Source organism: Argopecten irradians, chromosome 11 (genome assembly GCF_041381155.1).
Source record: "Argopecten irradians isolate NY chromosome 11, Ai_NY, whole genome shotgun sequence".
Classification (NCBI taxonomy): Eukaryota; Metazoa; Mollusca; class Bivalvia; order Pectinida; family Pectinidae; genus Argopecten; species Argopecten irradians.
The window spans coordinates 40,597,187-40,612,679 of NC_091144.1; the positions used below are offsets into that span (position 1 = coordinate 40,597,187).

Sequence of the window (15,493 nt, forward strand, 5' to 3'; positions counted from 1 at the left end):
GTTTTAATTGATACACGTGCGTCATGTTCGTCAAATCCTCAATTATTTTACCAACATTCACTAGTTTGTTATTAAGTCTCTTCACATCACGGGACTTGAACGCAAAGCATTTGAATTTAACATACAATTCATAAACGGTCTTCTGATGAACCGGAACTGTATTGATCAACCAAGGTTATTTAAGTTTAAACTTTAAACCCATAGAAATGTGCATTGAAAGTAAAATGCTGAGGATAAAATAAATGTTTACATAACGTATATAAATAACATATAAATATAAAACATATATAATGTTATGTACGCCTTATTATTGATGTTATTTATGGTTCCCTCTTTATACACTTTCAGACAGAAATTGTTTGTTATGTATGTATATTTCTATGTTTTTAAAACAATCTATATAACTATATTTCCTATTTTGGTTGACTTCAATTTTATCGAGTAGGTGTCCGAAGGAATTGACATATCTTTAATGATAACAGAAGTCTAGCTAGAAATAACATTTCCTACATAAAACAAAACCAAAAAATCCAACATATAAGCCGTGAAAAAACAAAAAAAAAAAAAAAAAAAAAAAACCCAACATATCAGGCCGTGGTTTATTATCGAGATTTTAGATCTGATTGCCTCAGTATACATATTAATGCTCCAATTTTATAAGTTGTGTTTCCATATTAATTCAATTTTAAGGTGTTGCCTTATTTATCGGTGAATTGAAAGATTCACACAATTTGAAGTGAAAAGAATCAAAAAAAAAAGAAAAAGAAAATTCAAGTTCAATAGCAACATTTTGACTCACATGCGCAATTAGAACTAGGGCAAGGATTTTTGTCGTGTCATGTGATTGAACCAATTAATAATACTGTTACTTAACCAACTAGTGAACCAATTTATATTCGAATTCACTAATATCTTGCAAATTTCACAGGATAGTAGGAAACACAAATATTGAACTTTCCAGGCAGAGATCAAGTCAACAGTATTGCTATTTGACTCTAAACAATAAAAATGAAATGTCTTGATTCAAAGAAAGTCGTAAAGTATGAAAGCATGAAATTAATTGTTTGTGTACATAAGTTGGTTTCTTGTACGGTAAATATATAAGACGTTTATTTGCATATACAGACAAAATAGAAAGGATATTTGTTGATTTTGTAACTTAAGAAAATTACCAATTCGTCATCTCCTGATTTTGATAGAGAAAACATATACCACTTGTCAGCGGTGAAGCATCTTTAAAGTTCAATACCATGTTAATCATGTAAGTAATTTATATTCAATCTTAAGTTAACGTCAATAATCTTATACTTATAGTTTAAGATTATTACACAGTATTTTGGTAGCATTTATTTGTGAAAGTAGTTTAGAGAAGTGGTGATTCATACTACACAATGATAACTTTATGGTTGTTTATCATTCCAGAAATATTTCTATGATATACTGATATCATATTTAATATTGAGAATGATATACAACTGAGCTTGATCTAAAAGCAAATGAGTGCTTTAAAATAGGTTGAAATAATGATACTGCTTTTATCAAACAATATTTGAATAAATAAACCATATTAAAAAACTCCCTTTTTTGTCATTAACAAATTAGCATATTCTTGACATTAACTGATGATGTTACTTTTATCTGAAACGTAATTACTAAAACATCTTGTTTAGGTAAGTGCGAATTGATGCATATTACCGTATTTACTAAGTGAACTTGCTCATCTTCGATGCTATACATTTCGTGTTTTCTAGTTGAGCTAGTTTTCATAATTTGTAACTCGAAATCTAGAATGTTCGGCGATCACTGGTCTAAATGATCGGACAAGAAAACGCTGTTTGTCAATCATGTAATCGTTATTCTTACGGTAGTACATAAAATACGACAAACGCAGTATAGTTTGTCCATACACGTTTAGAAAACATCAAACTAAAATGTGGCAGTGCTTGTTAATTTCAATAAAATTTAGAAAAACCATTGTCACATTTTCAGTATTACAGGACTGGCAATATTAGTATTTTTTTAATTTTATATATTAATTTAATTCGCCGTAATCATTACCAATGTCTATTTTAATACATGTTCTGTCCAGTTTGTGTGTCCATCAGAGTGTTTGTCACGTGTATTATGCTTTAATGTTGATGTTTTGTGTTATCACGTGACTGTGTCTTCGGACATACCATGTACCCGTGAATTGTATCAGTCATTTCTGTACACGACACCAGACTGTCTTAACGCACCAACATTATATAGCTATGTACAATAAATATATATATCCTATGTACAAACTTTCCGAAAGCGGCAGTTTATTCCAAAGTAAGTGGACTGTAACAATAGTTATATTTTTTATGAAATTTTATATATTATCTATAACCTTTATGGGATTATACCTTTTCCATTTGAAGTTAAATTGTCGTTTTTTAACCAATTTATTTTGGGCGTGGTTCGTCATTGGTTTTTTTTTTATAACAAGAACCAGGGTATGTACGCTGTGTAATTTGATAAGTTTTATATGTAAAATAGAAGTAATGTACAGAATGCCCTACTTATGTTTGCTGTCTTAATCAATTCTGTGGTTTATCATAGACAGAATAATATATATTTATTTACGCTAAGTTGTAACGTTTATTGTAACAGTTACGTAGACTTTGTATCTAATGTATAAGTGATAAAAGATATCTCGTGAAGTGTACATGTATAGGATCGTCTAGTTTTATTGTATTTGTTCTTATACGTTGTGTTTTTTATTGTAGGTTTTTTTCTGCTACGCTGAATAAATGTTTGAAAGGAAAACACCAGTCTTTAGTAATTAATTTTAATCTGACCCGGCTACAATATATGGAAATTCCAATATTTTACTTCATAGTGTATTATACATGTATATACAAACCGGAAGTAGAATACCACATCAATATATAGCAAGCGTCAACAAACCGACAAGGAAGGAAATCTGGATAGTTTTATCTAAATATGAAGTCTGTAATTGTATTCAGTATGAATAACTTTTTATCACAGATGATATGCAAAGGCGGAATGTGAATTACCTTAATATGACCATGGCCGAATGCTTGGAGGAAATACCGGTAAGTCATCGATTCACGTTATAATAACAAAAAGAGTACGATCTTAAACGTGAGTGTTGTCTAAGTTTTAAAAAAATGTGAAGACACTGGTCTAATTTCCAACAGGAAAATGTTATACGTCAAACATAACAATTGTTATAGAAGCACTATATGGAATTACGACCAGCACATATCATATATTGTATTTGTTCCTATACGTTGTATTTGTTATTGTAGGGTTTTTTTTCTGCTGCGCTGAATACATGTTTAAAGGAAAACAACAGTCTTTAGTTATCAATGTAGATCTGACCTGGCTAAAAAAATATGGAAATTACAATATTTAACTTCATAGTGTATTATATATACAAACCGAAAGTAGAATACCACATCAATATGTAGCAGGCGTAAACAAACCGACAAGGAAGGAAATCTAGATCGTTTTATCTAAATATGAAGTCTGTAATTGTATTCAGTATGAATAACTTTTTATCATAGTAAGCTGATATTCAAAGGCGAAATGTGAATTATCTTGATATAGCCATGGCCGAATGTGTAGTGGAAACAAATACAAGTAAGTCAACAATTCACGTTACAATATCATATAGAATAGCATCACAAACCTGAGTGTAATCTAAAGTTAAAGAAAAATGTTAATGCACCGGTCTAAATTACCCACAGGAAAATATGTGTCAAATTTAACCATTGGTCTTGAAACCATATTGAATTACGACCAGCACAATATGTTTTTTCTTATGCGTGTTTAGAAACATTCAGCTACGGTATGGAAATTTCTATCTGTAACGTCATAGTGAATCATATCATACAAACCGGAAGTGATAAAACCCATCTTTATGAATATTACTGTCATACTGAAAATCTGTATTGAGGTTATATCGACGGACACCAAGAAACAAATCACAGGTACTTTGTTCGTGGGTTGTAAACATTTGATATGAGTATTATAAGATATAATAGACTACAAAGTAGAGTTTCAGTGATATATTTTAGCCGTTTTAAAAATTATCGTGTCTGAGACTACTAAACTGTGTTTATCATCTGCCTTTGTAACGTGTAATGGGGATGCGTTACGAGTTTAATGCTCTACATCACTGAATCTGACCACAGAGTATATTGTTCTATATCAGTGAATATATATAGACAGGTAACAGGAGAACTGTAGAGCTCTCCTATAACCAACTGAGCTACAGGGACCCTACAAATATATATAATACGCTACTCACAAATAGCGGTAACAGAGCGCATATCATCGGTAGGTGTGTTAATGTTAGCATTGAGCTCGTGTACGATACACATTTGTGCAGGTGACACAGTTGTGTAAGTGGGCAGTGTTTAGGGATATGTACTGATGTATCGTATACGAACGTGAATATAGGTCAATGAACCATAACAGAATATTCACAGGTGTTACCTCAGGTAGACTACATGCCCAAGACACGGGTATACGGATATCGGTAGAGCGCCTTCGAGTATTTTCGGCCGTCTGTTTTTTTCGACTCACAGACATATTAATAACTTTTTGACCCAAAAACCGTTCGTTATAAACATTTACCGACAGATCTCGTTCAATTATTTTCTTTATAACCATATCATGTACCGAGCTTCATCAATAATCAGTGTATAGTACTGATTTTAATTCATATATTTCATTAAACTGTACTGTAATCATATTGTTTCTAGCTTTAATTTTGACATAGCCCATGAGAGTTGAATTTAATGGATAGCATAATGTTGTTACAATTCATTTGTTAAAATTTTCTCATATTTTTGTAATTAGTGGGTGAGCACAGAACAACATAAACAAATAAACTATAGAAAAGTGATATGTCCTTGCAAAAATATTTTAAGAATATTTAATATGTTTTTATTTTTGTTGTTAAAATACTAAATTAAATCACAAGTTGCAAATTTATTATCATTATCAAAGATATGAATTGATCATTACGAATAAGACTAAACAAATAATAAATGGCAGTATATAGGCTATATCTAGGGCTATATGTAACTCACATGGACATTGCAGCAAACACTTACCTATTTTAGGATCTGCCACTACAGGGTTTCCAAAAGTAGTTATGCCTGGAGCCTGATAATATGTGGGCACTTAAGATACAACAGAGCATAAATGATATTCATCATTGGAACAATAATTAGTGTTTGATCGTGTATATATATGTTAACTTAACACAAAAAATAACTATAAAATAATTTGTTTTGCTTATGGTGCATGCGCAATCAGTACTTCATTCCATATAGGATTTAGTGCCACGGAATGTTTTCGGGATGCAATTTATTATTTTTTATATTTTTAACTTGAAGTAAAATTAGAAGCTCAAACTTTTCAATAGTGGTAATGGTGTAAAGTAAGTAATTTTTGTAACTGAAGAAAAATACTTAATCGTCTGCTCCTGTTTTTCGACAATGAAAAAATACTGTTTGTCAGCGGTGGATCATCTGTAAGATATATCTTCAGGAGAAATATAAAGTTGTTCGATGATGCGTTCTATGATTTCTAAATTTAGGCGTATTACGGTTGGTTACCATGGTAACTACGACTGTAATGATACGTAACCATAATACTAATTATAACAGGGATACACTAGAACAACAATTAAATCACTATCACTAAATAACAGATGTGACTTTTTTACGGATTTGGGGGCCACAAAGGTTCTAAATCATACACCTTCATGGAAATGACTTTCTTACTACGATGAAATTTTAAAAACTATTTTGACATCAATGTTTTATTTTCAAAAGTAAAATTCTGCATTTCTGACAGATAACCAACTAGTACTTATCTATATATTTTTATATTTTCGCTCGGTTTCATTTTCTATAAATGCTGGATCTATATTTAATGGGTACTAAATAGTCTGAACACAGAAAAATATAATTTAAACAAATAAAAAAACAAAAACAAAAATAATGAAAAATCGTGCAAGCTTTCAATATCGTCAATTTGAACATATTTTAAGTGAGTTTATTTTATTCCACGCCCTATAGACAGCAATGTCCTTTAAAGAAAATCGGAGTACCCGAAGAAAAATCATCGACCTCACGTCGGTATTTAGTGGCTTCCCTAAATGGGTTTCAAACACGGACAATCAGAGGGAATATTAATCACTCTTCCATGACATTCCAAATCATAATTAAGGAATGACATTAAATGTATATAAAAAATACACGTGCGATCATAATTATCGCTACATGGTTCGCAGTGGTTGTCTGTGACAATAGTTCAAATGTTCTTATCTTTCCGGCCATGCCATTTGTACTATTCAATACGTACAGAGACAAAGACGAATGTTACGTACCTGATAACCTTAGACTGTGTGATGTATGACGGATAGTATTGAAATCTGAACACCATTATTAGAAGTTAGGTTGGGTTCTGTCATTCGTTTACAAGTTTGGCAGCTACACGTGTTTTACCCTAGCTTGTCCTATAGGTATATCAATTATTCCAAAACATAAATCTTCACGTTGGTATTTTGTTGTATACCTTTTGGTATTAATTACTATCGACTGTGACTTGTATGCTACTAGCATTAAACAGTAAATGAGGTGAACCGCGCCTCAATATTTAAAGTATTGTAAATATCAGCTATATGATACTAATGACAAATTACTTCATATTAATATATAATTAAAAAAATCAATAAATCAAAAACAATATCATTAAATGTATACAAGGGGTATCCTGTTAAAATTAAAATAAGAAAAATAACTTAAGATATAAACTCAAGGGTCATTTTAGAATTGGAAATATCACGTTTCACAATACACAGTTTAAGCTTTCATTACTGCATTGCTTCCCTGACTTAATTCAATTTAGGAAGAGTCAAACTCATAATAGATGAGGTCTCTCTTTGGGGATTTTATTCTCAAATACGGAAATAAAATGTTTTTTTTTATTGTAAAAGTATAAAGTACATGTATATACTAAACAGACATAATAACGATCATGTTTAATTCAAACATTGCAATATCTGGTTACCATGACCTTAACTATGATGTCCTATCTCCGGATATCTGTAAACAAAAATAATGTTTTCGGTCATTGTCGCCACAGGGCCCAAATTGACACTTAATTGTATGACTAAAATAAAAATGTATTTCATGTATTGATATTTTACAGAAATGATGTAGACCTGTAAGGCACCAAACGGAGTCACTATCACATCCACATGGATGGATAACTGTGTGACATGTGGATCCTCTGATGTGGAACTGGAATACTGAATATTGTAATGATGGTAACTTAGGTAAGACATCACTCATTATACACCGTAACCTGAACGCATGACATCATCCTCGGTCCCAGATGTTCGTTGCACTATCGCTTACTAACCCCTGGGACCTTCGGCCGCATTTGCCGTGGTTCTGATAAATATTCGTAAAACTGCCCACCAATGAACAAGCGTGTTCAAGTTATCGGCACACATGTGCAGGTCGAGTCGATCACTATATAAGGAAATGAACAAAAATAACGCCACTATCTACTTACCTGGTATCAATAATGCATTGCGTAACTTGTCCAATCGACTAAATGAAATGAGGTCACATGATCATCATTAACATGTATTCACTATGCGAAAAGCACGTGTTATGTGTTCACTTGTTCCTTTTGATTCCGGGCAAGTCATTAAATAGTTAAATTAATTGCTACTTCGAATAATAAATATAACTTTATATAATTATTATAAATTCTCATTTTGAAATTTATGTATTTAAACCAAACCGGCCATGCACTGTCACTGTTGATACACAGGGTTTTGTCTCTATAGACTAATACGATATCGGTCTGGATATGCATTAAAGCATGACACAGGCACAGTATGTGATCGGAGCCAATCAAATGACCAGAATTTGGATAATGATTTATTCATATCACGGTATATGCGGCCCATATTCCCAGTGGTTAGTAGTGTGAATAACCACGGGGACCGAGTATGGACATATATAGGGCAATCCGTACTTACGAGATTTTCCGTTCGATCCGCATCTATGTTATACTCACAATATCTGGCACCTTTTTAGTACGCAATAATCTGCGTGCCGATACGCGGTCTGTTATTTTGGCAATACTATCTTTTAATAAGTAGATTATAACTATCTGATATATGCTCAAATTATTAAAATCGATTAAATTTTATGTAAACTTTATTAAGTTTAGTTACATCGTTTGGGAAACGAATTATACAACTTAAACAATTCACTTTCGATTGCCCGGATGTAACCGTATGTGTGGGGGGAGACCTAACGTGATCAGGCCGATACCCCGAAATGTTTACGCCCGTGTCGTTAATCACACCCCAGCTTAATCACTACAACACCTTTTGTCCAGTCGATGATCACATTTTCATTAACAAAACCTGTTGAAGACATTGAGTTAAAGTAAATATCTATAAACTGTACAAAAATTATTATGAATATGTGTATAATTTTTTTTTATTTAGCATAATGTCCTAAATAACAACTACTATCAGTTATAATAATGACATGTCAGGTTAAGTTTGGTGTGAAAATAAACCGAGTAACCGGAGAAACAATTACCTATCTACGGTCAGTTACTAGTAATTGTTCCCTCCTCCTGTGAGGTTTATACTTGTAATCCAGACACAGATGCCTTGTGATAAAATGTCTGGTCAACATTATCGCTCTAACAATGTCTTGTATACTCCTCCATCGAACATTGGAATCTGATTGAATACATATCGGTGCTGCAGTTAAGGGTACACAATCAGGCACATATCTGGGAAGTTTTCATTAGGTTTGTTGACGATTTGTATATTTAAACGTTTCCAACCATAAATCTGAATGTGTACAGCTACAGACATACTTCACCCATAGACATGAATAGAGATCGAGAGATCAAGGGAGCTTTCATTGTGAATTAACTTACCTTACCATAAAGCTTGTTCTTCTACAATCATATTTCATGTTATGTACAAAATATTGCAAATTCTTTCAAAATACTTCACAAAGCTACTTTTTGTACAAAAACTTGGCAGTTGTTTATAAATACATGCTGTTCAAAATGAGCGAAATATCCGGAAAACCACTTACATAATAATTTTTCAACAGAACATCCCGAATTTTATACCTTTCGTTATGTCTTCATGTATGACCCAAAGTCTTATTTGCTTATGTTATAGGGGATATAGACTAACGACGAAAAGCATGTCAGACCAAGGGGAACTGTACGGAGATTCGTGGATTCTGCACTACATCCTTGACATGATGATGGGAAATCAGGAGATGGTGGCTATCAGGAGGAAACTGACACTTGTATTGGAACAGATAGACAACGCAGGGAATGAAAATTCTAAAACGATTTTAACAGGCAGTCATACAGAAGGAGCATGCATGAAGGGTTCGGACTATGATTACATGTTTATTGACAATAATGTTGTGGTTATATGTCGGGATCAGGACACTAGTACTACCCCAGGTAAAACTGTATTTATTATGAGAGATGCCCACAGCCGACCTGGATATGTAAATTTGGAGCTGCTTAAAGTGGGATATAGGGTTTCTAAACATTTGAGCGAATCAATCGTTCCTGTAGGGGACTTAAATGTCATATCCAGCGAGATGTATAGGCGGTCATTAGCAGATCAGTATAGTGATCTACTACAGATTACGACGGATGAATCTGGACCAGCTAATACCGTGGTAAATGAAAAAAGTAGGATAGGTTGTGATACGGACTATGTCAGAGCATTTATATGTAATAGTTGGCCTAGAGAGGCTGATGAATGGGTTAATAGACCACGATTACATGAATGGCCTGGTAAAGGTTTGATAGATCAAATAGAACATGACGGTTGTTGCCTTGTCCCTGTAGGGGACAAAACATCACCCGACCCATTCCTTCAGTGGAGAATTTCTTTCGTAACTGCGGAACGCAAACTCATTCATTCTATCGGCCATGTCCAGTTCCAGGTGTATTGTCTTATCAAGTATCTTAAAAAACAGATATCTACAAGGTTAAAACAGATATATGGGGATGCAGATATTTTATCATCGTATGTAATCAAAACAGTTCTATTCTATGCTTTAGAATTTACACCGTTATCTTTTTGGCAAGAGAAAAACCTATTTTTATGTTTCATGCTGTGTTTGAATATTCTAATATCTTGGGTAAAAGCAGCATACTGCCCTAATTACTTTATCAATACAAACAACATGTTCCTTGGAAAGGTCCGTGACGAAAATCAACAAAAACTTCTTCATTTCATCGAAGATCTACATAATATGACTTGGAGGTGTCTGTCAATAGGAACATTCTTCAAACCATCAATAGGAGAGTATATCCGCCTTGTAAAACATGGAGCCTGGGAATTAGTACTAGCTACACCGGCTCGGTTAGAAAGAGAATCTGATTTGACAATCATCCTGGGAACCATGGCAAACACTGTAACAGCGACACATCCTAAACTATTTAAACATCTTAGTAATCTCTTCTGTAAATCAGAATCGGACATGGATGAGTATGTCGCTTTTTACCATATGACTACGGCATTATCCTATAAAGGAATGGAAACATTTGAAAATCAATCACCGTCCAGAGGAAATAAAGATAACTACAACTGCCTGAGGAAATCTAAGAAAACTATGACACCATTTGCCTCAGTGTGTTCAAGTCCTGGTCTACTGATTTTAGCTTCGTATCACTATCAGACCGGGAATTACACCAAAACACTGGAAATGTGTGGACACGTGATCTTGTCATGGAGAGTTTTTATTGATCATTTTTATGAAGAGGATGAAGACAGGTATGAAAATCTCTACTGTGGGCGTGGCTATAACCTTATATACAAATGTCAGCAAGCATGTGTATCATCCGTAATGTTTTCACGTACATGCCGTCTTATGTGTCCATCCCAGTTGCATCCTGAGCTTGATACCGATGACTATATTATAATTCCCCCACGGCCTTACGCCATATTCCTATCCTTCATATGCTACCATAACCTTGGTGATACCAGAAGACGTGACGCAGCACTGACTCAACTCCAGACCGTGAAGCATGACAGGTCCCAGGGAGTAAGTAAATGGTGGATTGTTCACAATATTCTGGGGATCTGTTACGAAATGATCGAGGACAAAGAAAGAGCTCTCCGCGAGTACACGGAATCAATGGGTGCTAAAGTAGGTTTACAGTGGAAAAACCCTGCCAAGGCAAGGATACAACAGCTGAAACAAACATATTAAATTTGAAAAAGTAATTATCTTCACACCAACAAATCTTTTATGGTTCCTTAACGCAACATATTTGTAATTTTTTACACATTAATATATAGACTCAAAAGCTACCGGCATGTAAACATACGTGGATTACGTGTACATGGTGATAATAATCAAGGTTATCAGAACTATGTGGATACATTTATATAGATAAAGAGATGTATACTTAAAAACATAAACCTGGATATACAAATTGTATATATGAATGTGCAAAGACAACATGGCGGTGTAACGTTGAAGATGGACCCCCATTGAAAACTGACCTCGGGGCATTTTTCAACGTTGAAAAATGACCGCGAAAACCGTTGAAAACTGAACTTAAAGCGCACTTTTTACACCGACCCGTTGAAAATTGACCCTGTTGAAAAGTGACCCCATAAGAACTCATTTTTCATTACATAATACAACTCCCGATGACTAGCCTCAGTAAACTCGATATATCTATCTTACTTCGGAAAAAAAATGAATGCCAAATTTCAAGGTCATTATAAGGCCAAGATTAATTTTTTGTACATTTTTATCAATGTTTTACTTTTTACGATATTATGAAGCGAAAAAGTGCAGAAATTAGCAAACAGTTGTCAGACAAATGCATTAGTTAGTTTGGTTTGTTTTTTATTTTTGTTTTATGCCGTATAAGATTAGGGTCATTTCAGGACGTCCCAGGTTTAGGAGGTAGTGGAAAACCAGAGTACCTAGAGAAAAACCACCGACCTAGGTCCAATACCTGGCAACTGCACACATGAGACCAAGGCCAATATAAGGGAGTCAAGCTAAATATTACATATTTATTTAAGCATCGATTGACTGACATTAACATTGGCAAGATATTTCAACTTCACAAAGTACACATCCACGAAAAAGTAAAAGACAAAATGTATTGTTTAACGTTTTTAAATTCAACTGTTGTTTGAATTGTGCATGTTCAATTACAACGAAAATAGTGCATGTCTGTATAAATTTTGATCATGGGGTTGAAAATTATTTAATTTATAACGTGATATTTACGTGTTATATCGCTTTAAGATGTTATTGTTATTTTTTAGCGATAAATACCCTTCGTAAGCTGTGGTGAATCTTACAAAGTATTAATATGCCAAAAAATCGGCGTTCACTATAATCGCAAAAAATTAGTATTATCACTTGTGAGCGCATTAAATTAGTCTATTGAAGCTAGATAGACATTAATATATTTTTATGTTTTTTGAGCCTCAGTCACAGGTTTGATTATGTGCGATATAGTTCGAATGTCTATACAACTATCTATCTAACATTTCACGAGCAGCAGCCTTATGACTTTCGCTTATGGTAATTGTATATCTACGACACAAGATATGATATATTTGGTATCGGTGAAAAGTTCCCTATGAATTGAAAAAAAAAAATGGTGTTTTTTGTAGTCAGAATCGAACTTTTCAAATATTTTGTCAACTATAATATCGAAGTCAATGGAAGTACAAGCTAAACATATAACGAAGTTTCCCATCTTTTTTACTTAGTATACCAAATAAGTTGTGTCCTGGATCGATTGATCAACCAATGAATAGATGAATCAATAAATCGTAAATTATAATTGATGATATAAGATATGATCATTGTGGAAACTCTGATGCGCATGTACATATCAGGCCAGATATGAACATGCGCATCTGTCACGAAAACACGTATTAAAATCTTAACACTGGAGTGGTCTATAGGGTCTTGTTATATTTATATATATTAAACATCTCCTGAAGAGCAGCGAAAGCGCTAGAGATTGCAGATTTGTTTTGATGTTTGTGTTTGTTTTAATGAACAAATTGTGTTCCTGTTCGCAACCATCATAAGGCGTTCAGTTGCTTGTCAGATATAATTTGTGACGTAAATTAAATCGTCGTCGAAAATATAATCATAAAAAATCATTAAGAAACAAATTGATAATATATCATAATTAGAGTTTTGTAACACAATCCACTGGTAATCGGAAGTGAACATCACATAGTACAAACTTTGCATGCAGTTGATAACAACAATTCCTTTTTATTTACTACGTTACCTCAGTGTTATATAGCAATTCCTTAGTTTGAGAACACTTAAATGCATTTATCCAATTATAAATGCTGGTTAAAACAAACAATTCTCTGGGACAGCTGATCGCCGATTAGCTGTCCCAGATTAGCAAAGGTGCGTCCTTGATATCCACAGAACAAGTCCCTTTAAGATTTAGTTAAGCATCTCACTGACTCTGATTGTTACAGCGTTTACAGTTATCTTAAGCGTCTCTTTGACTTGGATGCTTGTTGAGCCCATCTGTATAGTCTATGGCAGTTCAAATTTTTCGATGTTATCTGTCTCCATCGGAGAGCAAAACACCTCTGTCGTTGATATTTCATCATGCCAAGAATATCACAGCAAAAAATAGCATCAACAGGACTGCCAAGCGACGACACATGCCACTTTTTACGGCGAGAATTGGATGCCAGAGTGAAAGCACTAAACCCCCTCGGCCATGAGGTCTTCAGTTTCTCAATGATCGTCGGTAGTCGATACAATAGGTAATGTTAATTGATAATGTGACCAAAATATAGGCTTACGGACTTAAACAATATCTATCGTTTAATATCGTGCTTTTGATTGATCACGCTGTCGCTGGTCCGGGCGAAGTATCTTCCATAAACAATAGAACATGATATTTTGTAAATAATGCTTTTTTTTAGGAATGTAATTGAATTACTATCATGGAATATGTCAACAACTTTTAAATCGATGCAAATAACGGGTAAAAATATTTAACAAGTAACAACATTGAAAAGAAGGGAGGTAACTCTAGGATGCTATTTTACCATTGAGCCTACATCATATGTTCGGGAATACGTTGCTATATCTATGCTTCTATTGAAGTGATTTCAGAGGAACACGCTCTTTTTGGGCAGCTGCTATAGATACATAAAACATATAACAGTACACCCGTTTGTCACATCATACAGCTGTTATTATACTAGGTCAGCCATACTCTAATTAAATATAACAAACAATGTTCCTGCGTAAAAATTCTGTTAATGCAGTATGTATATATGGCATAGAAACTTAAGATAGCCATGTCCGATAACTAGGTAGTTCTTTCTTAATAATATATATATATATATATTACATGTATGAAAATTGTTAGCATTGGGAGTGCTCTATATGCTGACTATTAGGTGATAATAATCACTTAGTGTAGCACCGAGACTACTTTTACATTCATACATACACTGTATTATATATATTCCAGTAATTAGATGTTCCAGAACAGGAAGGAATTAAAGATGTTTAAGTACATATTTGATGACAGTGACAGGCAGCATGGGGACAATTTGTATTAATTATACCTTTACTTTATATTACAATTATTATGCATCTATCTTTTTATGCCTAAATTTGCCAATATTTTATGCATTCAAGTACACTTAAGTCTCATAAATGACTTTACCAAAACATGCATATATGCATATAAGTAAGTATCACCTACTTGTAATCTGAAACCACTTTATACAACATTCTCCAATTTTCAGCAGATATTAATTTTGACCAATTTGATTCACTTGTTCTACCAGATTCAAACTATAATTGAAATGGACGTACCGGTACATGTATTCCTAGCTGGTTGTCAGTTTCCCTAACACTTAAATAATAGTGGATTGTAATTGTTATTGTAAACATTTATTTTAAAATGTAGTACTTTATTAATATATTGTTAAAATGAAGGAAGAAATTTGTGTTAATTGTATGATATTTTATATATATAGGTATGATATATAATTATAATTATAAATATTAAATATGTAGTCATTGAATTCATAGTTTGATATCTGCTGTTTCAAGGAACATAATTCTACAGGTAAAGAATTAATAGTTTTAAAATTAAATCACAGTGTTTTTGCCTCACATTTTATAAGAATGGCACTTTTCATGTTCCTATTACAACTATCATTCAAATTAATGCATGACACCATAAACAGACATTTCAACTCCAATTGAAGTAGGTATATATAACAAACCCTCGTTAATAATTAAATAACTCTATGTTCTTGGAGATCTCATTAATGAATTCTCAATATTAGGACAGTTGTGTTAAACACTTACAGGGACAAAGTTACTCTCAGGTGATATCAATCATATATTAAGGTGATAATCATATT

At 33.2% G+C, this 15,493-nt stretch overlaps 1 protein-coding gene across 1 annotated transcript; it reads left to right on the forward strand.

Annotated features, from left to right (window-relative positions):
• Window positions 1-2,929: 2,929 nt before the first annotated feature.
• On the forward strand, window positions 2,930-13,320 carry LOC138335578 (cyclic GMP-AMP synthase-like receptor 2). Its single transcript, XM_069284737.1, has 3 exons — window positions 2,930-3,080; window positions 7,219-7,345; window positions 9,239-13,320. The coding sequence occupies exon 3, from the start codon at window positions 9,264-9,266 to the stop codon at window positions 11,298-11,300; it is 2,037 nt and encodes a 678-aa protein (XP_069140838.1). The 5' UTR covers window positions 2,930-3,080; window positions 7,219-7,345; window positions 9,239-9,263; the 3' UTR covers window positions 11,301-13,320.
• Window positions 13,321-15,493: the final 2,173 nt, after the last annotated feature.

Bases quoted from the DNA above. Each gene is read 5' to 3' on its own strand.
- LOC138335578 (XM_069284737.1), top strand. From the start codon at position 9,264: ATGTCAGACCAAGGGGAACTGTACGGAGATTCGTGGATTCTGCACTAC.